Below are 21,356 nucleotides of genomic sequence, written 5' to 3'. Positions count from 1 at the left end.
TGAACGACTGAAGTTGAATCTTTTCTTATTATCCTCCGGGGTCTGGGTCCGGTTGTCGATGCGATTCAATATCATACGAGTGTTAGGAAAAGGGCGCTTTTATTTTTTTACTCTTGTATTTTGGAGTTTATGTGTTTCGTTTTCTTATGCTATACAATAAAGTCACATGAATTATAGGATTATGCTATTTTCCTTCTACTTTGCCTTGTAGTCCAGGTCATCCTGTACCAATTTCATTGCTTGGTACTGGTATTCGACTTTGGTGGATAAAACTACAGAAAGGTATAAAATGCTGATAAGAGGCACCTCAATCTGACTGCGAGTCGAATGGGCTTGGCCGAGTAGATAGGAAAAGGCGCTCATCCTGGTCGTCGCTGTCGTCCTCTGCCTTTGATGAAACATTGCTTTCCTGAGGACTGCGGAGATTGTCGCCCGAGTCAGAAAACATGCGCTCTTCTCCCTGATCTTTATCCTCAGATCCCTCTTGCTGGATGACTGGCCCCGGGCCTTGTTGATTGTCTGGGTCTGGGTGTTCATCATTCGATTCCGAGTCGACTTCCATCTCCATATCAAAGTCAATCAGCGGTGGCGGCGCATACGAAACAGGCGTGCGTTTGCGAGAGCTTGTCCGCGAGATGAACTTCGACTTGGCCTTTTGCCCACGGTCCGGGGATCCTGGTCGGAACTCAGGGTCGGTGGCGTCGGATTGATAGTCTAATTCGGTATTGGCTGTGACTGCTTCTTCTTCCCCCCCTCCTTCGGCTTCCCGATCTGAGGATTTCCAGTTGATGTCTCGAGAATTGGCTTCGGAAATTGGACGAAAATGGCCCATCAATCGGCGCATCTTGTGCTGGTTTTTGAATTCGCGGTCTATTTTTTCGGTCTCATAACCGTACTCTTCCCATTCGCTCCGATATAGAGTTCGGTCGCGCCAGTCGGCTAGCTCTTCTGTTGTTTTCCGTTTGCCTGATGGCCTCGTAGGGATTTGATTGCCTGGGAATTCGCCTTTTAGGATTGCTGGAGGTGACTGACCCATTCTGGTCCAGCATAGCAGCTCTTCGGCTGAATTGTGTCGCTGATCGAGTGCTTCGGCATGCTCGTCTTCAGAATAACTTGACTCTTCATCGACGAACTCTGATGAATGATTGTTGGGGATATTGTTAACGTCCTTTCCTGGCTTTGGACTTGAGTTTGGTGAGATCCCTCCGTAAGGTTCTTGGGGCAACGCTTTCTGGGAGAGTAAGGATTCGACTTCATCATAATCTAAAGGAATAGGATCCCAGCCCTTCCTATGGCGTCTATCCTCGACATCGAGACTGCAACGCCGTGCTAACCCCACCCAAAACTCGGAACTCTCAGTCTGCATATCGAGCGTACGGGCCGCCCTTCTGACATCGAAGGATCTCACAACTGTTGCTGAAGGACGGCTCGCCTTCCCGCTCTTAATTACTCGTGACGAGGCAAAGAAATGCGTTGCATGGATCAGACGGCGAGTTACAGCGAGAGCGATTTTATAGAAATCGGATAGAACATCAGCCGTCATCGACGGGGTTTCGCCTTTGAAGGCTACATTGACCCAGTTGTCTTCCAACCTCTGGCCACCAAAATTCATAAAAAAGCGTTCTGAAAGTAGAATCCATTTTGTCATTTTGAAAAATGCAGCCGCGGAGTCGACGTTGAGGTTAGATGTGAAGTTTTCATCCGGCAACTTGTTTACCTTGACTGCGAGGTCCTGATGCGTCTCTGATAGATTCGTATTGCTTTCATTATCGGCATTATCTGCCTCTAGCCTTGCTGCAACCTCCTCGTTGATGATCCACAGATCCTTGTGCCTTTCTTTACCAGCACTATCTTCCTCCCTCTGTTCTTCCAAGCAAAGCAATTCAGCATACTCGTCAAGTGAGTCACAACATTCTTCGCCGATTTCAGCTGCAGCTGGGATCTCGCCTAGGATAGCTGTTCTGGAATGAGTATCGTTAAAATGCTGCCGCCGCACACCTTTCTGGAGAAGCCTAATGAACTCCAGGATTTCAAGCTCCGATTTGGACCCGATTGATGCAGAAATTCCCCGGATACCATCTCGCCCTTTCTTGTCCAAGACATCGAAGAGGATCCGTTTCTCCTGTGGAGTCCAGACCACAACTCCGTCCTGCGTTGTATTGAACTTGTCTTCCCTGCTGTCAGGTTTGTCCTTGAATGTCTGGTCCAGAAGTTGCCTGTACGATTCGATCGAGGAATCTGAAAGTGATGTGCGTAAGGATTTTAAGGCCTGAGCGCGTGTCCCTCTCGCTGCTCGTGGTGTTATAGAAGGAGAATCCCATAGTCCGTCACTGTCCTCCGACTCGTTGAGGTCAGAGCTGCTCATCGTCGAGCTATCGGAGGTCGAGAATGTAATGGCGGCTGAGACATGGATGGGTTTCGCTAGACGTGCTAAGCATCACCTATAGATCTGTGAAAATACTCGAAAAGTTGAATGGCCTCCTCTTGGGAGCTTCCAGCGAGAGAAAAGTGTCCGAGGGGAAAGAAAAGTTGGTTATCGCCCTTCGCTGATAAGGCCATGTTTGCATTGTTTGTCTTCATTATCGCGCCGCGGCATGCTCGCTTTTGCGCGAAGCTACGCCTGTAGTTTGCTGCAGATATGCAGCCCATGGCTTCCGGATGGAACATATTTATCGGAGAGTCAGATCGGGGCTGGCGTTCAGGTTTCTTTCTCGAACCGCCAGACTCCCCCGGACGCAGCCGCACAGGACCTTGCAGTGTCCACAGCGATGGAATTCCGTGCTTGCAACAGCTACACCACCTCTGGAAATACCAGCAATAAAGCTCCGAGATTATCAGGAAGAATGCATTCAATCGGTACTAGACCATGTTGACCAAGGGCATAAGCGCTTAGGCATATCTTTAGCCACAGGCTCTGGGAAAACGGTGAGTTATATTTTGCCTACCTTTGTTTTTGATAAACCACTAACATTTGGCCGCCTTTTTTTCTTCTTCTAGGTCATATTTACTCAGCTTATCGGGAGAATCCCTCCGCGAAATGAGAATGGAGATAAGACCCTGATTGTCGTTCATCGGAGAGAGCTGGTTGAGCAAGCGTACAGGCACTGTCGCCTCGCATACCCGGACCTCACCGTGGAGATTGAGATGGGTAATCGCGCCGCATCGGGGTTCGGCGATATTATCATTGCCTCTGTCAGGAGCCTTACATCAGGGGAGCGACTTGCAAAGTTTGATCCCCGCCGCTTCAAGCTGGTCTTGGTGGATGAGGCGCATCATATCGTTGCTCCGACGTATCGCACAGCACTTGCGCACTTCGGACTCAACGACAAATCTCCTGATTCCCCTGTCCTAGTTGGTGTATCCGCAACCTTCTCACGATTCGACGGGCTCAAGCTGGGCGCTGCCATTGATCATATTGTGTACCATAAAGACTATACGGACATGATCAATGAGAATTGGCTCGCCAACGCTATGTTTACCACTGTCCAATCCAAGGCAAATCTGTCACGGGTCCGAAAGGACAAATTTGGGGATTTTGCCTTGGGACAACTATCCAAAGCTGTCAATACACTCCAAACCAACGAGATCACTGTCCGTGCGTGGCTGGCTAACGCAGCAGAGCGAAAATCTACTTTGGTATTCTGCGTTGACATTGAACATACGAAACAATTAACCGACACTTTTCGACAATCGGGTATTGATGCTCGGTACATCACAGGCACTACTCCAAAAGCAACGAGAGATGAGCAACTGGAAAAGTTCAGAAATAGGGAGTTTCCTGTTCTGCTCAATTGCGGTCTCTTCACAGAAGGAACAGATATACCCAACATTGATTGTGTATTGCTTGCGCGGCCAACTAGGTCGCGCAACCTTCTCATCCAGATGATTGGAAGAGGCTTACGATTATACCCAGGCAAGAAGGATTGCCATATAATTGATATGGTAGCCACACTGGACACGGGGGTCATATCTACTCCTACGCTTTTTGGGCTTCACCCTGATGAGGTTGTGGAAAAGGCGACAGCGGAAGATATGAAAGCGAAGAAAACCAGTGCAGACGAGGTCAGTAGAGAGCCAGGGGATCTGCCATCCTCTGGAAGCGAACCAGACATGCCCAATGACGTGAAACTCACATTCACCAAATATGACACTATTTACGACCTAATCCATGACATGAAATCCGAAAAACACATTCGCTCCATCAGCCACAACGCTTGGGTTCGGGTCGGTGATAACCGTTACCTTCTCTCGGGTGGGACGGGGTGGTTGAGCTTGGAACGACAAGACCCGGGGGACGAGCAATCACCTCAGTACACGGTTCACCAGGTGATGACATTCAAATCTGCTGATGAGACCAAGAAGTACACCCGCCCACGACTAGTCGCCAGCGCAGAAGACTATGAATCAGCCGTTCGCGCCGCCGATACATTTGCAGCTTCCCACTTTGACAACCACTACATATCTGCCAGACAGCAGTGGCGTAATTACGCGGCGTCTCAGTCACAAATACGGTTTCTTAATGCGTCCAACATCCGCGAGGGTAATATAAGGCACACTGACCTTACGCGAGGCCAAGCTGCCGATCTCATAACGAAGCTAAGATTTGGCTCGAAGAAGAGATTTGCGGCGAAACGGAAGCAACGCGCGAAGCAAGACGAGAAGATTCGCAACATCGAAGAGTTGCATAGACGAGGAGAAGTTAGGGTAGGTCCTGTTGAGGGTTAAGCTTTGCGATGTCGCGACGGAAGGATAGTTTGAACTTTTGGCGTCTGTACAGCGTTAATCTATAATTACATGGAAGATATCTGTATCATACACAATGCATAAATGAGACGCCGCGATCACCGAACCGCAGAGTGGGCTTTGGGCTTTTTTGGCGGGTCCAGCCCAACATCAAATCCGCCAAAGATCTCCTGCGAACTTTCCCCCTTAACGGGAAGGGCAAGGCTTGAATGAAATACAGTCGTGTCCCATTCAAAAACGTGTCTCCCCGCCTCGGGATCCCAGTGGTGGCGTGGGACCATACATGAGATCCGTTGCCAATGCCGGATCATGAACCGTCTTGTGATCGCGTGGGGGCGTCCGTTTGTATATAGGCCGAATGTGTCTTCCTTTTGCGGCCCATCAGTCAAAACCTTCCGTAGTACCCCGCCCCTCGAGTCTACATCGCTAGCTTCTACAGAGGACGTAATGTGTTGTCTTGATCTTCTTTTCGTTGGGGTCCACGGTATATCGCCCGAAATCAAGCCATTTAGCACTCCTAACTCCGCGTCCGCCAAAGGAGGAAGCAGAACTCCAAACACAGTATTATACCACTCACGTCGGATGTTTTTCCGACGAACTAAAGGCATACTCCTGCCCCAGGAATTTTTCTCTGAAGTAGCAGGTCCCTGGAGGAACTTAGAAGGGAGGCGAGAGCGATTACCCAGCTGCGCGTTGCGGTTCTGGGATTTCAGCAAGTCCATCAAGACTTTCGGCGGCTCCCATCCCTCTTCGAATTGCGCTGGGCCTGAGACAAGGGCTTTGACCGCTTCTGTGTCAGATGGAGCATCAACCGCAAGCAGATCATTGAGCATTTGGACCCTCCGTTTCCCAGTACGTCCATAGGCTAATTTCAGCACTTTTTCTAGCGTTCGCGGGTATCCGTCATTCGCCCGTTGTAGAACCGACAAGAAGGCCCGGGCCTCTTTGTGCAGTTTCATCAGTCTGTCGATATTATCTCGAATGCGATCTCTTCGTTCATCATGGTATCGGCGGAATCGTTGTAGGACTTTGTTGTGGCATGTGCTTCGGGCGATGGGGTCAGGGAGGTAAGAGCTCTCACGAAGGAGGCTGCGGAGAAGACTTCGCCATTCCTCTCGTGGAAACAGCGATGTCAACTCGCGCCGTAGAGGTTTCATGACGGGCTATCTTGAAAAACGAAGACACTGCAGCTTTGACCTTATCCATTGCAGTGGTTGAAGCTCGTCGGAATAATCGATAGGCGGCGGGCCCAAAACGGAATAATTTGCCGGGACGCGAAAATGGCGCCAAAACGCGACTTCCGCTGCAGCGGCACGGGCACGATTCTCCTGGAGCTTCGTCTTTCTTTCCATGTGGATTCCCCTGCATGAAATAGGCGTCAAGTACCCGAAAGTGCAATACATGAGCTATTATTTTGGTTACCAATTCGCTTTTGTTATCTGGGTGGCTTCGTCTGGCCGTTCTCTACACCTGTGTTCATACGCGCGCCACTGTCGCGAGTTGATTCAATTAATATCGGCCGGCCGCTGGGCGGTTGATCCCAAGGTGCATTTCCCCACATGCCCTTCGCTCTCTGCCATCCGTCTCTTTTCCTCTGCCCAGTGTTACCTTACTCTATACTCTACCCTATTTGCTGTATTTCCAAACCGGTCATGCCATTGTTGGTCCTCCAACATTGTTAAGTCCGCTAATCCCTAAACAGGTTCCCAACTCTATAGGTGCGGTGGACGATCTCGGTTGGGAACTCTCGACAGGATGACTACCAACAATCACCATCAAGCACGCCCGAGTCTCTCTATGTCCTATTCTCAGGGTAGTATAGGGTCGGCGAACGGCATGTCTTTCTCACAATCACAACTGGGCTCCTTCAACGCTTCACAATCTGTCGCTTCAACACCGCGTGCTACTCCTCCCCCGAAGAGCTCTCAGCAGTCGGCCATGTCGTTCAATTATCCTAACGGCATCCCGAACGGCACGCGGGCTAGTTTCAATGGGTTTGAGGATATGAATGGTTATGGAACAATGATCTACCACGAGGAATTCAGGCCTCAGATTTACAGGGTCTGTTCATCCCTGCGCTCGTTTACCGTCTTCTTTCGCTTTGGTGTACTGACGTTGATGTTATCTGGCTTGTAGGCCGTCTATTCCAATGTTTCGGTATATGAGATGGAAGTGAATGGAGTCGCTGTGATGAAGCGACGCTCTGATTCTTGGCTCAATGCTACCCAAATTCTCAAAGTTGCTGGCGTGGTCAAGGCGCGAAGGACAAAGACCCTAGAAAAGGAAATTGCGGCCGGTGAGCATGAAAAGGTCCAAGGAGGCTATGGTAAATACCAAGGAACATGGGTGAATTACCAAAGGGGCATGGAGCTGTGCCGCGAATACCATGTTGAAGAGTTGTTGAGGCCCCTTTTGGAATATGATATGAACCCTAACGGTACCACGGCGTCTGGCCCTGACTCTTTGGACACCCCGACGAAGGAGCAGGCAATGGCAGCGCAAAGGAAACGGCTGTATAGCGGCATGGACAACCGGAGCGGGCCCCAACCCCAGCAGGGAACTTTCTTTCAAAATATCTCGCGTACCGCTGCTACCGCAGTCAATGCCATTAGCAAGGCCCGGTTTGAATCTCCCGCCGGGAGAGGCGGCGATAGCAGACGATCCAGTGTTATACGGAAACCGTCACAGCAGATGGGCAGCCAAGAAGCACAACCACCCTTCGGAAGCCAACAAAGCACGTACAGTATTGCATCTGATAGCGGCTTTGGGAGTAATATTCCGGCGAATGGCCGCTATACAGCGCAAGATGCCATGAGCTTTGACCAGGATGAATCAATGGAGCCGCCGCGCAAGCGCATTCGTTCTTCGCAGCCGCTCAGTTTTCCTGTTGATGTCGCGTGCATGTCAATGAATGAACCTACCCCTACCGAGCCAAATGATTCGTTCTACCAGGACATGGAGCCATTAAACCCTATTATGGACGACAGCAGACATGGCCTTGATCCTCTCCCTCCAGCCACGACACCCGAAAGGTTCCAGAAGATGAAGCTGATCATGACTCTCTTTTTGGATAAGATGACCAAGGATTTCTCAACTCACCCGGCGTTAGTTCAACTATCAGGTGAAGATTTGGAAGTCCCACTTGACGAATATCGGAACAATTCATTGCACTGGGCGGCTATGCTTGCTCGTATGCCACTCGTCCATGCGCTTGTCAAAAAGGGTGTTAGCATCTCCCGGCTTAATGGGGCAGGAGAGACGGCTCTGCAGAAAGCTGTTGGCACCCGGAATAATCTTGACTACCGAAGCTTTCCTCGTTTGCTGCAAGTTCTAGCCCCAACAATTGACGTGGTTGACCGGAGTGGGCGGACAATTTTGCATCACATTGCAGTGATGGCGGCAACGGGCCATGGGGGCCATGTGTCGGCAAAACACTATCTCGAAGCATTGCTCGAATTTATCGTTCGCCACGGTGGTACATCGCTCAATCAACAAGGACTGAATGGCACTGCAAGCCAACCAGGCACGCCACTTCCTATTGAGGTCATTACCCTGGGACGATTCATTTCAGAAATTGTCAATCTTCGCGATGACCAAGGGGATACGGCACTTAACCTGGCCGGCCGTGCGCGATCTGTTCTTGTCCCACAGCTGTTGGAAGTTGGTGCAGATCCTCACATTCCTAATCACACCGGTCTTCGCCCGGCTGATTATGGCGTTGGCGTGGATATGGTAGATGGCAGCTCCCAACAAGATGGGAGTCGAAATGATACATTTGCCGATCAATTAGCAAAGACACGGAAAGAAATTCTTGACGGTAAGTGTGGCCACTATCTCCTAACACACTTCAGTTTACTGACTGCCTTTTAGCAACGACGGCACAAGTCACTGCCATCATCCAGGAAACATTAGGGTCGTTCGATAAAGACTTGGCCTCAAACTTAACCACGAAGCAAGAGAAATTCGATCACTGGCATGCAAAGATTCGGGAGTCAGCAAAGGCTCGACAAATAGAGCAGAAACAATTGGATGAACTGAAACGCAAGTCTATCGATAAGACAGAAACAAGCAGGCGGTTAAAGAATTTGGAGAAGTCCTCGGCGGAGCTTCTTGTGGTCCTCAAAGGGATGTCCGCGGATGCAGTCGACCTATCGAAGCCAGTATCGCTCGGTGATGCGGATAAAGAATCTGGGGTTGAAATTGTTGAGTTCGAAACCATCTTTCCAGAAACATTTGAAGCCATGTCTGGTTTTTCTGAAGCCCAAGTTGCGTACCTTCGCAGATTGCCGTCTCCCGAGGTTCTCCAGCAATGGGTAAATTGTTATCGGGCGTTTAATAAGGAAACCGTGGACGAAGTTGAGGGTCTCAAATCTAAGAACGTGGTGCTCGGCCAAAACTACCGTCGGATGGTTATGGCTTGCACAGGTTGGTCGGCCGAGCAGGTGGATGAAGCTGCTGAGGGACTAACACAATGTGTCAAGGAGATTAACGACAACCCAGTCCCCGAGGACGAGGCCATCGAGATCCTAATGAGAGATCGAGGTCAGGACTGGTGATATCCTTGTAGATATCCTTGTACATTCTGACGAAGCGTACAAGTGCTTACGCAGTTACATACGGTCTGCCCTAGGCAGGCTACCGGCATCTGTAGCCGGTGGCATCAGCACATTCCTATTCTACTCACATATACGATCACTTTGCTACGAAGCGTTGTTCAACTCGGATCGGGTGTTTTGGTTTGTTTAATCGTTTTACATTCATGTTCATGTAATTATGTCGGTATTTACTGGATACCCTGACGGCACTTAATGGATTCTAATTATTGAACTTACATTCTGTCAACCACATTACTGGCCCCGCGATTATTGCTCATCCTTACTAATTTACTCTCTGGGTCGGCTCTCCTGATGTTTTATGTGGCCAAGGCTACAACCATAGCGCAACCCTGGTACGTAGCGATCAGGCGTTACTGTGCCCGAAGTCTAACAGAACCCATTTGTTAATCATCTCTCTGTATGGAACGAGAAGCTGTTAACCTTAAGTTATCGGACGGCTCCTGACAAACGAGGGGCAGTACCAAAACTCACCTAGTGAGGGAACATCTCCGTTTGTATCGGCTACCAGATGAGGCTTGGACGTCACACAACTACTCGTCATTAGCATCACTACCAGAACCCTATTCCTCTGTCCTATTTAGACAGCTGCCCTGTTCTTGTATAACTGTTTCTTGAGTTAACTGAGCATTCCTCTCCTCGCCTTCGTCATTCGTAACTGACGCTAACTCTGGAAGCAAGTATCACGTCCGCACTGGAAACATGGAGAAAGTACGACGCGCCATCAAAGAAGTACTCTACTTCCTCATCCTTATGCTCCTCTTTCCGCCCCTCCTTGTCATAGCGTGGGCCGATTGGGGCATCCGTCAAGTTTACAAGTTTACGCGCCCGCAAAACCTCAAAGCCCGACATCGTGAACGCCCTTCTAGACCCCCAGTCCCGATTTCAAGACGTCGTGCATTAACACTACCTTTGATCATGGTAAATGCACCCAAGCACCATAGGCCATCCACGAATACCCAGGAACTGTCTGTGTTTTTCAAATTACCACTGGAACTTCGCGAGATGGTTTACCAGGAGGTTCTTATATCACCGTTTCGGCTACATGTTTGGCGCACCCATCGAAGACTGTGCAGTAAACCTTGCAGCGAGCTAAATGAAGGGCTTTGGACGTTCTCTAGTAACTTTTCGCATAGTTGCTGCCAGCTTCCTCCCATTGCAAGAGATGGCAGCGTTCAGCGGCGCTCTCATAGGGACCCTCCACGTAGGGATAAATTTCTACCTTTGCTCTCCAGCTGCCGTAGAGTGTTAGTCCCCCCCCTGTCGTGACGAAAGAGTAAAGTTGACTGAGCCTAGATATTCCGAGAGCATCGCTCTTCTATACACCATGAATACAATGCTTCTGAAGGACTATCGCACGTTTCTCCTTTTACCAAAAGCTATCGCCCCTCATCGGCTGAGGTCACTCCGCTTCTTGTATCTTCAGGTAAACGTCTTCCGGGGCAACACGATAGATTGCGATATTCAGTCATCGTGGTTGAAAATATGCACAACACTAGCAGGAATGGACCGCTTAGAGGATCTGTGCATTGCGTTGGGTGCGCACACCCAAGAGGCCAACACGCCCCGGCCTCACCGTCCAGTGCTCGGCTTGCTCACGCCCCTGAGGAAAGTGAGGGCCACAAGGTTTCGTGTTTTAATACCCCCAGGATGTAGGTTGAACCAGACCATTTGTGGTGATGAACAGCCTTTTTCCGTTGAGGTAAGGGCGGGTTTATATGACAATTGCCGTTGCTGTAAAGCTATTCGCAGTCCTTCTTCTTTTCCGTTTCCACCTTCTTGGAGTGATGTGTGATGAATGCTATTGTATTGTTGGGAAATCGCAGACGCGCAAGATAAGACTGCATGTACATAGTACTATCATCGGGCAACTACCGTTGGGCCTTAATGCCACGGCGACGGCGACGGCGACGACGGAACTACCTGGAAACTTTGCCTTATCGATAAGGCCGCAAGAAAAGTTGCGGCCGAAAAAAAGACGGCGGGGTTGATCATGATTCATTTCTCCTCCATCCAGTCACTCTTTCTTCTGGCTTCTAGTCAGTCTTTTTATTGCAGGAATTTCATTATCTCTCCGTGCTCTTCAGATCTTCCCAGTCTCCCAGTATGAGCCGTTAAATGGTAGCGTGCTGATAGAACATTCCGAGACTCATCACAACCCCTCCTTGCACCGGTACTGTGCTCCGCCGAATCGCGGTGTCCAGCATCGCGTTAATTTCCCCTTGCTGACCCAAGAAAAGCTGGTTTTAGGCTGACAGACTTCCCAATATGGCCGATTCCTCGACCCCGAACTACCCCGCATCGTTGGACACTCTGTTCAGCGAGATATCGCTAAAAACCCAATATGATCCGATACGCATAGAAGATGGGCAAATAGCACCAGTCCTCGAGCTGCCACTCGCAAAAGCGGTATTCGGACACTCCTCTACAGACGATGGGTCTCTCGAACGCGTATCCCGAGGGGAAATATCATACACCGAGCTTGTGTCGGAGAAAACAAAAGCAGTGGTTGCCGCACCTATCGATGGCCTAAACCCTGAGCAGCAGAGGTCCCAATTGCTGCACATCGGCCTCGCCGCCCTTTTCGCGTTTCTTCAAACCAACGTTACTGGTCCGCCGCTCGAATTCAAATCCGTAGATGTTATCGTGCCCTCAATTTTACGGTCAAACCTCACCACGCTCCGAGCAGTTCGCGATAGAGTCATTCGGGATTTCTCTGTCGATGGGGAGGCGGCATACAAGCTCACCCCGTGTGTGGAGCTCTTCGCTGTTGCGAAGGCTATCCTGGTCGATGCGGATGTTCTTATTGGAGATGGCCCATTAGTGGCCAGGACTATACGGATGCGCGTCAATTTCCTGCACCAGAAGATGCTATCCGAGGTTACGAGCACGCTACAAGATGCTATCTACAAGGATTTGGGCGTCATTAGTAAGAGCTTGTTAGATGTCAAGTCCTCTGCTTTGGATAAGGGCAAGTTCTTGTTGGAACGTGCCACAGTCCACGTTCACCACGGCTTCGATGCCAAGGCAAGAACCGATCTCGAGAGCGCTGCTGCGGAGCGAAAGTTCGAGTTTGCGCTTACTGGCAGACTGGGGAAACGGACGAAGTTTCAGGACAGGGATATCAGTCAGCTTGTCATATTGGCGAAAAGTGCGGGCGATGAAAGCAACACAGATAAGATTGAGGGCTCGGATAATGCTGACGGCGACGTATCCGCGCCGAAGAAGTTGGACCTCAACGATGATACACTTTTGGAGACTATTTCTTTCACTAAATCCGATAAGGAGTCTGAGGAGAAGGCTGTGACTGTGCAAGAGGAGTCTACGCTTCCGCCTGCGTTGGCGTCTCTTGACCCTGGAGAGCAGCCGATGCTTGACCCAATTGACTCTGCTATCCTTCTCTCATTCGCCGCCGCAATCACTAATACTAGGCCCGAGGATGGACTTACTCGAGAGGAGACCGCACCTTATGCTACAAGGGTTCTTGATGGTGGCAGTTCGAACTGGCAAATCTACACGCAGGGTTTGCTACTACGCAGCCGGATTGAAGGGTACAGATCCAGAACCGTGGAGAGAGCTGTTTTGCAGATGCAAGCTGTCGTCGATCAGGTCCTGGCGGACACGGCTACGCCAGACACTCAAACAACTGAAACTCAGCAAGAGCCATCAACTTTCCTCCCAAGACCCGAGAGAGAGGAGTCTGCATCGGCTGCAGATCGACTCAAGTACATCTGGCTACTGAGCTTCTCCACGCGTTGGGATCTCGAATCTGAGCTGGCCAACCGATGGGTTAATCTTGGAGGTCTTCGAACCGCTCTGGAAATCTACGAACGCTTGCAGTTGTGGGCCGAAGTTGCGCTCTGTTACGCTGCGACGGATAAAGAAGACAAAGCCAGGATCACCGTCCGTAGACAACTCTACGAGCCAACAGGGCAAACCCCAGACGATGAGAATGAACAATTCGAGGGGCCTGAGATATCTCCTCCTCCTGCCGACGCTCCCCGTCTGTTCTGCATTCTCGGTGACCTCCAAAGTGATCCAACCATGTACGACCGCGCTTGGGAAGTCTCTAACCACCGATATGCACGCGCTCAGCGCTCTCTAGCCCGCCACTTCCTCACCCTGCAGCCTCCCGCTCTTGAAAACGCCGCCGAAGCCTACAAAAAGAGTCTGCACATCAACCGCCTCAACCACGGCGCCTGGTTCGCCCTCGGTTGCGTCCAACTCGAGCTTCAGCACTGGGATGGAGCAATCGAATCCTTCACAAGAACCGTCCAACTTGAAGACACCGACGCAGAAGCATGGAGTAACCTCGCCGCAGCTATGCTCCGAACCTCCAAACCCTCTGAATCCGATGATACCCAAGAACAACTACTTCAAGAAGAACCACGCGAGCTAGCCGAGGACGAGGAAGAATCCGAAGAACCCCGAAGTATACCCCAAGATCCCCATAAGCGCAAACGCGAGGCCATCGCAGCCCTTCACCGCGCCGCACAACTCAAAAACACCGACGTCCGCATCTGGGATAACCTCCTCACCGTCGCAGCTTCCATCCCTCCCCCTTCAACTCCTTACCGCGACGTCATCGCCGCCCAGCGCAAAGTCATTGAACTTCTAGGCCCAAAGACTGGCGAAAAGTCAATCGACATCCCAGTCCTCGGAATGCTAGTCGACCACCTCGTCACCGCATACGATTACAACGACCTTCTCATCCAACCCAACTCTGATTCGACGCCGACCGAGGGCCAGAAATCAGACACCAGGCCAGAGCCCGTCATCCGTAGCGGTACAATCGCCGGCTCGATCCTCTCACTAATCGAAAACTCCGTCATCCCCCTAATAACCCACTCTGCGCCGCTCTGGCTCCTCGTCTCAACCGTCGAGCGCTTCCGCGAACGCCCTTCTAGAGCTCTAGAGGCGCACGAAAAGGCCTGGCGTGCGACTGTTGCGTCCGCGTCGCAAGGTGCGTTCCAGATGGGCGATGAGAAGCGGTGGACGGATATTGTTACTGCAACGGAGAGGCTGGTGCGCAATGGGTATGCAAAATACGGCCCACTGGATAGGGAGGATGCAGTCCCTGGTGATGAGGCGGAGCTTGTTGCTAAAGATTGGAGATTCAAGGCGAGAAGTGCGGTTCGTGGGATTATGGGCAAGGGGAAGGAGTATTGGGAGGATACGGAAGGGTGGGAAAGGTTGAGGGAGCTGCAGAGTGAGATTGGGGGGAGGTAGACAAATACCTAGAGAAATTGAGATTGAAGGGATGAGACATGGTGAGCGATTGATGTGGCTGGCTGGCTGATTGTTGTTGTTTTTTGGCCCAAATATGGTTTCTTTTTTTCTTTTCCTATTTTTGGTGTGTGTCTGGGTTAGAAAAAAAGCTTTGATATCTTACCCTACCGAGTACCTCCATGGAGCAGGCCTGTTTATTTGTCTGCTTGATATTCCAGCTATCGCCCCTCCAGTTTCCTCTTAATCATCCCACAGAAGCTCTCAAATAAAACAGAATCCGTCCCCTTAAGCCACCGAACTACGACTCGGACAAGCTTGTCCTCAACGGGGTCCATCTTCAATTGAATCTTGAACCCAAGCGCCGCCTTGTCCTCATCAACCTCTGGCTTTTCTTCCGAATCGGACATCTTCATCTTTCGCCTGTATTGACGAGCCCAGACGTTTTCTGGGGCGAACCCGACACCCATTGCTAGGTTTTTGCGCCACACCCAGTGGATGTGAAGGGATGACAGTTCCGTATTTGCAATATTGCCTACATTGTCGATGGAGCTATCGGGTAGCTCAAAGGTGTATTCTGATGGAAAAGGGAGAAGATGTTTAGGGAAACCGGGTATACCGCGTGCGACGCTCTGCAGTGGTGTTAGGGCTCACTTAGTTGATAAGGCAATTAGACTAATCCATACCACAGTTGGGCGGAGATCTGCCCATGACCAAGCGATTGCCCACCTCTTGGTTTTGTTTCCCTGGACAAATTCCGTCACGGCGTAGTTATGGTTCCCCAATTCTATGAGTTTCTCAACTAGCATGGAAACGCTGCTAAGCTTTCCGAGCATTGATGTATACCAGGAGACTCGTTCTTTGAGCTGTACGCTCTCTGTGATCATTCGGCTTACATAGGATATTTCCCCTCCAGGAGTTACCATTTCGATCTCCGCGCCGGTGCAGGCCTAGTTCTATTGTTTAACAATTGTTCATCGGTGTTCAGGCTAGACCACATACCGAGAATGGAGGCCTCTCTTTCTCCTCAGCAGACGCTAGCATCTCGTCTTGAGAAGAGTAGAATGGGGGGTTACACATCGTAAAGTCAAGCCTTTGAGCCGTTAGTCTGGTATGGGGGCAAGAATGAATCACAATACCTTTCAGCACCAAGAACGGTGTCCAGTGGAAAAAGATCATCACTCAAGCTTGTCTTCACGGTTCGAATACGCGACTCCAGCTCATTAGCCTTGACTGTATGTTTGGAGGTCCTGATATTTTCATCGTCAATATCTTATTCGGTTAGCCATGCACGGAACTATGTAGTGGATGCACCATCCCACCAGACGCAATGAAATTCCAGCCAGGTCTCATCGTAACCCCTAGAAGAGGGTATATGCTGCAACATCCTGTTCCACTGCTTAAATTAGATCTTTCTTAGAGGATGTGTTTAAAACATACATATCAAGGCCTGTAATAACCCTGTCGGGGTCATAGCTATCTCGATATTCATTCCCTGTTGTGTCTAAGAGGTCCTGCAACCATATGACGTAGTTCAACCTGATGCTGTAAGCGCAGGCACGATTTAAATATTCATGAGGTTAATTCACCTGTTCGGAACCTGGTAGTGACTGCGTTAGTCACCATACTTGTAGTGGATTAAGACCTGAGCTTACAGGTGGGCAAAGTCGGTCCTCTGGGATTTCGACTTTCAGACCAAAGTCTCGTTTGAGAAGGCTCACAGTTAATTGCCTGGGAGTTAAGAGTCAGTTGAGGAGCTGACCTAAAACAGTGCATCATCGCTATTTACCTAACAGCGCCAGGGTCTGTGAAGTCCAATTGGTTATTTGGTTTCAGGCTATTCTAATTTTAGTCACGGAACTCCATGTGGTCGGGTCTCAGGTTGTACGAACAACTTAGCGAAATCAGGGGATTGGAGTGCGAGAGATGCGAAGTCCACGCCGTCTTTGTAAATATCGCGAGCTGCGCCCATAGTGCCATATACAAGCGGGTAAGGGTTTGGCTATTTCGAGAACGAGGGGCAGGAATTGTTGCTCGGGAATAGAGCAGGATCTCGTCTGTGACTCTGGATTGTAAGATCGTGCTTGGATGCGCATCTGATTAGCCAGGAGTTCCTCGACGTGGAGAATGTCAAGTCTTGTGCTGGTGGAGGCTTCCCACCTTCCAGGCACAAGCTGCCTCAGAGAGACTCTCACCAATTGGGGTTTCACCATCAGCACCAGCCCTATGATAGACCGCGCCAACCCAGGAAAAGATGCCAAGATGGAGAAATACAGGTTTCCGGCCGCCGAATGAACGAAAAGCAGGGGCTGTTTCCTTGACGGGGGGGCGTGAAAAGCTGCCCTGGAGTGGAGCGATTGGCGATGACGCGGGGCGGCACACGACGTCACTCCCAGCGCCCCTCACGATGATCAAGAGCCAGACTCGACAAGGCGGTAGGGCGGCCTATTTACCATAGGCACCACTCCCGCCCCTTGTTCACACTCCCTTTATTCAATTCTGCTCGGCTGGATGTGCTCTTCGCCGGAATTGGGTTATTTCGTCAATTGATCAACAACATAGCACCCTAGCGCTGCATTTCCCTGCCGACAGTGTCACCATGGATAATTTCAAGGATAAGATCCATAACCTTGGGGATCACCTCAAAGGTCAACAATCCTAGAATTGCTGTTGCCAGGTATTTGATTGCTAACGTCGAACACCGCACAGACACCCATATCGATGAAAAGGCACACCACCTAAAGCACAGAGTCGGCAAGTTTTTCAACATTGTAAACCCGAACCACCGTCACGATGAAGAACATGAGCAGGAAACCGACAGGAAAAGAACCGCAGTCAGCGAGTCTCACCGTTTTGGTTCCTTTGCACCCATTCGGGAGGGAAACAGAGTCAAATGGTATGTCGATGCGCTCGACTACCTCTGGGCTGTTTCCATAGCCTTGGAGCAAGCAAAGGAGGTCATCTATATCGAGGACTGGTGGCTTTCGCCAGAACTGTTCCTTCGCAGGCCTGCTCTCACAACGCAAGAATGGCGATTGGATCAGATCCTTAAGCGTAAGGCGGAGGCCGGCGTGAAGATCTATGTGATCGTATACAAGGAGGTTGGTTATCTCGAGTAACCTATCGCCGGCAACTGCTAACTTAGAGTAGGTGAACCAAGCATTGACGTGTAACTCTGCTCATACAAAGCACGCTCTGCGGGCACTTTGCCCCGAGGGAAGCCCTGGATACGGGAACATCAAAGTCCTTCGCCACCCAGATCATAATATTTTCGAAAACGCGGCTGACATGACGTTATACTGGGTAAGTTGTGCCTGGTCGCCCAAGGCTCAGTCATGGCCGGAGCTAACGGTCACAGGCTCATCACGAGAAATTTATCGTCATCGATTACAACTTGGCTTTCATCGGAGGTATTGACCTATGCTTCGGTAGGTGGGACGCACACCAGCATCCACTAGCGGACGTGCACCCCTCAAATCTGAGGGCAGAGGTCTTCCCCGGGCAAGAATTCAACAACAACCGGATTATGGACTTCCAAAGTGTAGGGGACTGGCAATCAAATGAGATCAGTAAAGCAGAGTACGGTCGAATGCCATGGCATGATGTCGCTATGGGTTTGATTGGTGACTCTGTCTATGACATTGCCGAACACTTTGTCCTCCGGTGGAACTTTATCAAGCGTGACAAGTATAAGCGAGACGCGGGCGTTGATTGGCTTCTTCTCGAAGGTCGCACTGGAGATGATGAAGATATTGTTGCCGTTCAACGCCCCAAGTACCCAGTCGGTGACTACGTGCAGCACCCCTACTCGCCTCTGAGCACCAAGCTCCGTGGCAAGCAAGGATCCGTTGGAGCACAGATTGTTCGAAGTAGCGCTGATTGGAGCAGCGGCATCCTGGTTGAACACAGCATCCAGAATGCTTACAAGGAGATCATCAGTAAAGCTGAGCATTTTGTCTACATTGAGAATCAGTTTTTCAGTAAGCATATTGTGGTTGTCCTATGTGTCAATGTGGCCATGCTAACAAACCCTAGTCACTGCCACTGGTGACGAGCAACAGCCCATTCTCAACACAATTGGACGTTCTATCGTCGATGCTTGCGTCCGAGCGGGCAAAGAAGGAAGAAAGTTCAGAGTAATTATAGTCATCCCCGCTATCCCCGGATTTGCCGGAGACCTTCGACAAAACGAAGCTACTGGAACTCGCGCTATCATGGACTATCAGTATAAATCGATCAACCGAGGAGAGCACTCCATCTATGGTCAGATATCGGCCCAGGGAGTTGATCCTACACGTGAGTCGCAGCTTGAACTCGGTGCAACCAATACTTAGCTGATAAACCACAGAGCATATCTTCGTCTTCAATTTGCGGGCGTTTGATCGAATCAATAAGACTCCTGCGCTTGTAGAGTTGGAAAATGAGGCTGGGGTAACATATCATGATATCCAGCGTGGAGTGGCAGAAACCCTTACGAGCGAAAGTGTCCACCCGGCTATTGGTAAGGACGGCGATAAGCACGAAGTCAACTACGGAGATGCGGAGAAGGAGAAAGAAGAGCGAATCGCCAAACTACAAAAATATGAGGAACGGAATGAAGCTCGCGAAGGACACCCTGCTGCCAACAAAGACAACGTATCCCACGTAGCAATGCTTAACGGCGGCAAAATGTCCGACGAGATTTGGGAGGGTGATCCTGAAGCGGAGAAGGAGAACTTCGTTCAGGAAGAGCTTTATGTACACGGCAAGGTGTGCATTGTGGATGATAGGGTGGCAATCTGCGGCAGTGCCAATATCAACGATCGAGTAAGGGATTCTCTGACCGCTTCAAAAAAAAAAAAAAACATGCAAACTAATGTTCTCAGTCCCAACTCGGATACCACGACAGCGAGCTCGCCATCGTTGTTGAGGATCAAGATTTCATCAACAGCACAATGGACGGAAAACCTTATAAGGCCGCGCGCCTTGCAGCGACTCTTCGTCGACAATTGTGGAGAGAGCATCTTGGCCTGCTCCCGGCACAGGACTATGATGCATCCAAGCATCCGAATGCCCAGCCGCCCACTGTCTGCATGAATGAGATTCTCGAGGGCCCGGAGAATGACTTCGTCACCGACCCATTGAACGATGAACTCTGGAAGACATGGACAGGCCAGGCTAGCGTGAACACCGAGGTCTACCGACAGCTCTTCCGCACAGACCCCGATGACAATATCAAAACCTTCGAACAATATGACTCGTATAGGCCCAAGGACGGGTGTAAGCTTGGCCACCTCTTCGATCCCTACATGCCGGTCAAAGAAGTCCGAGAGAAGCTCGATAAAATCAAAGGACATCTCGTCTGGATGCCTTTAGACTTCCTGAAGGATGCGGAAATGGCGGAGCCGGGTCTGCAGGTTAACCAAATTACGGAAGTACGTTCTCCACGCATTTTCTAACTTCTGTTCTTCCTTCGCGTACTGACAATCTCCACTAACAGAGTATTTACACCTGATATCTCACGCAACATAACTCCATGAATCCGGATTCATTTTCCGCTTCATTCATATTTTACCAATATTCACCCTCTTTGGATTGCCCCAGTTGGATTAATACCCAAATATTCCTGTACTTAAAGTCATTTATTCAGATTTTTTGGAATTCTCTTATACTTGAAACGTACAGATACAGGCACGCGTCAAAATCTCCCCTCATGTCTCAAAAAATGGAGTTATACCAACATCCCGCGGCCAGTCGAACTCTCCATCTACCCCTCGTTAAACAACAAGCCTCGTATCATCCAATTACTTAGAATTTAAAAACAAACTAGAGCCACCCCCACGTACCAAACGAAGGCCCAGGCAAGTCCAGCCAGCCCAACTCCATCCCGATTCAAGGATCAAAGAATTACACTTTAGCATACATACCCTACCCCGATAAATTCTTACTCCTCCCCAAGACGCAATTTCATATTGGCCAAAAGCAAAAAAAGCGTCGTGGGTATCACACGCACTCTGCATGGTGCTACCATGTCCAACCATGGTTATAACATCAGGCAGCATACCTTCCTAGTCTATTTTGGTGCTAACTGCCAATGCTAGCTCGAAACCAAAGCGCAGACACAGCCGGTAGAGCACAATGGCATTCATTTTGGCACCATGCGCTAGGAAGCTTCTAGAATCTATTTAAAAAAAAAAAAAAAAAAAAAAAAATTAGTATATGGAAGGTCTCGCATTAGTCCTTATTTAGTTTAACCTAAGCCAGTCTCTGGCTTCTATTATGTTAAGTTCATTGGTAAGGTGAGAATTCTCGAGCGTTGTGTATGGTAGTGATTCGACCTCTTGAATTTGGAGTTTATAGTGGACGAGCGGAGAATGCGCAGCGCAGGATAGGGTGGTCAAGGAGACGACATAGGGCGAGGTGAGGTTCAATTGGAACTTGCCTGAGTAAGGTTTCTCGTTCTCGCCAGCAGTGACTACGCAGTGTGCAGCTTGGTAGAGTCGTACAGTGGAACTGGTCAGGTGCGCGGTCATACCATGCCGCCCATGCCATAGCAGTGGCACAGAGGGATTAAACTAAAGAAATAGGTGAAGCGGAATTCGAGCATGGCCTGGCGCAGTGCAGGAGCGGCATCGGAACATGCTGCTTCTGGATGAGCTGTGGAACAAGGGAATTAATTTTGTATTGAGAGTGGTTGGTTGATCTTGGCTGCGTCGCCGCAGTAAGGTTGAATTTTTTTCTATCGAAAACGAAAAGAAGAATTACAATTAATCTATGGATATGTATCACAATCCA

General features: G+C 50.0%; 8 protein-coding genes across 8 annotated transcripts; 4 read left to right on the top strand and 4 right to left on the bottom strand.

The window, feature by feature from the left end:
- Positions 1-307: 307 nt before the first annotated feature.
- Positions 308-2,365, bottom strand: APUU_70249S (uncharacterized protein; the record flags this gene model as incomplete). The annotated part of the gene is made up of 1 exon (XM_041695100.1): positions 308-2,365. One exon carries the CDS (start codon positions 2,363-2,365, stop codon positions 308-310), a length of 2,058 nt encoding a protein of 685 aa, XP_041560865.1.
- A 293-nt stretch (positions 2,366-2,658) lies between these two features.
- Positions 2,659-4,725, top strand: APUU_70248A (DEAD/DEAH box helicase; the record flags this gene model as incomplete). Its single annotated transcript, XM_041695099.1, has 2 exons — positions 2,659-2,925; positions 2,998-4,725. 2 exons carry the CDS (start codon positions 2,659-2,661, stop codon positions 4,723-4,725), a joined length of 1,995 nt encoding a protein of 664 aa, XP_041560864.1.
- Positions 4,726-4,841: 116 nt separating this feature from the next.
- Positions 4,842-5,900, bottom strand: APUU_70247S (uncharacterized protein; the record flags this gene model as incomplete). The annotated part of the gene is made up of 1 exon (XM_041695098.1): positions 4,842-5,900. The coding sequence occupies one exon, from the start codon at positions 5,898-5,900 to the stop codon at positions 4,842-4,844; it is 1,059 nt and encodes a 352-aa protein (XP_041560863.1).
- Positions 5,901-6,498: 598 nt separating this feature from the next.
- Positions 6,499-9,299, top strand: SWI6 (putative APSES transcription factor (MbpA); the record flags this gene model as incomplete). The annotated part of the gene is made up of 3 exons (XM_041695097.1): positions 6,499-6,804; positions 6,880-8,560; positions 8,614-9,299. 3 exons carry the CDS (start codon positions 6,499-6,501, stop codon positions 9,297-9,299), a joined length of 2,673 nt encoding a protein of 890 aa, XP_041560862.1.
- A 705-nt stretch (positions 9,300-10,004) lies between these two features.
- Positions 10,005-10,208, bottom strand: APUU_70245S (uncharacterized protein; the record flags this gene model as incomplete). The annotated part of the gene is made up of 1 exon (XM_041695096.1): positions 10,005-10,208. The coding sequence occupies one exon, from the start codon at positions 10,206-10,208 to the stop codon at positions 10,005-10,007; it is 204 nt and encodes a 67-aa protein (XP_041560861.1).
- Positions 10,209-11,624: 1,416 nt separating this feature from the next.
- Positions 11,625-14,585, top strand: APUU_70244A (tetratricopeptide repeat protein; the record flags this gene model as incomplete). Its single annotated transcript, XM_041695095.1, has 1 exon — positions 11,625-14,585. One exon carries the CDS (start codon positions 11,625-11,627, stop codon positions 14,583-14,585), a length of 2,961 nt encoding a protein of 986 aa, XP_041560860.1.
- A 218-nt stretch (positions 14,586-14,803) lies between these two features.
- APUU_70243S (DUF890 domain protein) lies at positions 14,804-16,554 on the bottom strand (the record flags this gene model as incomplete). Its single annotated transcript, XM_041695094.1, has 10 exons — positions 14,804-15,214; positions 15,269-15,532; positions 15,585-15,675; positions 15,722-15,854; positions 15,905-15,978; positions 16,023-16,121; positions 16,172-16,182; positions 16,238-16,313; positions 16,372-16,419; positions 16,475-16,554. The coding sequence occupies 10 exons, from the start codon at positions 16,552-16,554 to the stop codon at positions 14,804-14,806; spliced, it is 1,287 nt and encodes a 428-aa protein (XP_041560859.1).
- A 627-nt stretch (positions 16,555-17,181) lies between these two features.
- On the top strand, positions 17,182-20,076 carry pldA (putative phospholipase PldA; the record flags this gene model as incomplete). Its single annotated transcript, XM_041695093.1, has 8 exons — positions 17,182-17,230; positions 17,292-17,683; positions 17,733-17,885; positions 17,941-18,562; positions 18,618-18,878; positions 18,931-19,388; positions 19,448-19,996; positions 20,062-20,076. The coding sequence occupies 8 exons, from the start codon at positions 17,182-17,184 to the stop codon at positions 20,074-20,076; spliced, it is 2,499 nt and encodes an 832-aa protein (XP_041560858.1).
- Positions 20,077-21,356: the final 1,280 nt, after the last annotated feature.

The sequence above is a fragment of the Aspergillus puulaauensis genome, chromosome 7 (genome assembly GCF_016861865.1).
Source record: "Aspergillus puulaauensis MK2 DNA, chromosome 7, nearly complete sequence".
Classification (NCBI taxonomy): Eukaryota; Fungi; Ascomycota; class Eurotiomycetes; order Eurotiales; family Aspergillaceae; genus Aspergillus; species Aspergillus puulaauensis.
Note: the sequence above shows the minus strand (reverse complement) of the source record. Positions and strands in the feature narration are given on the sequence as shown.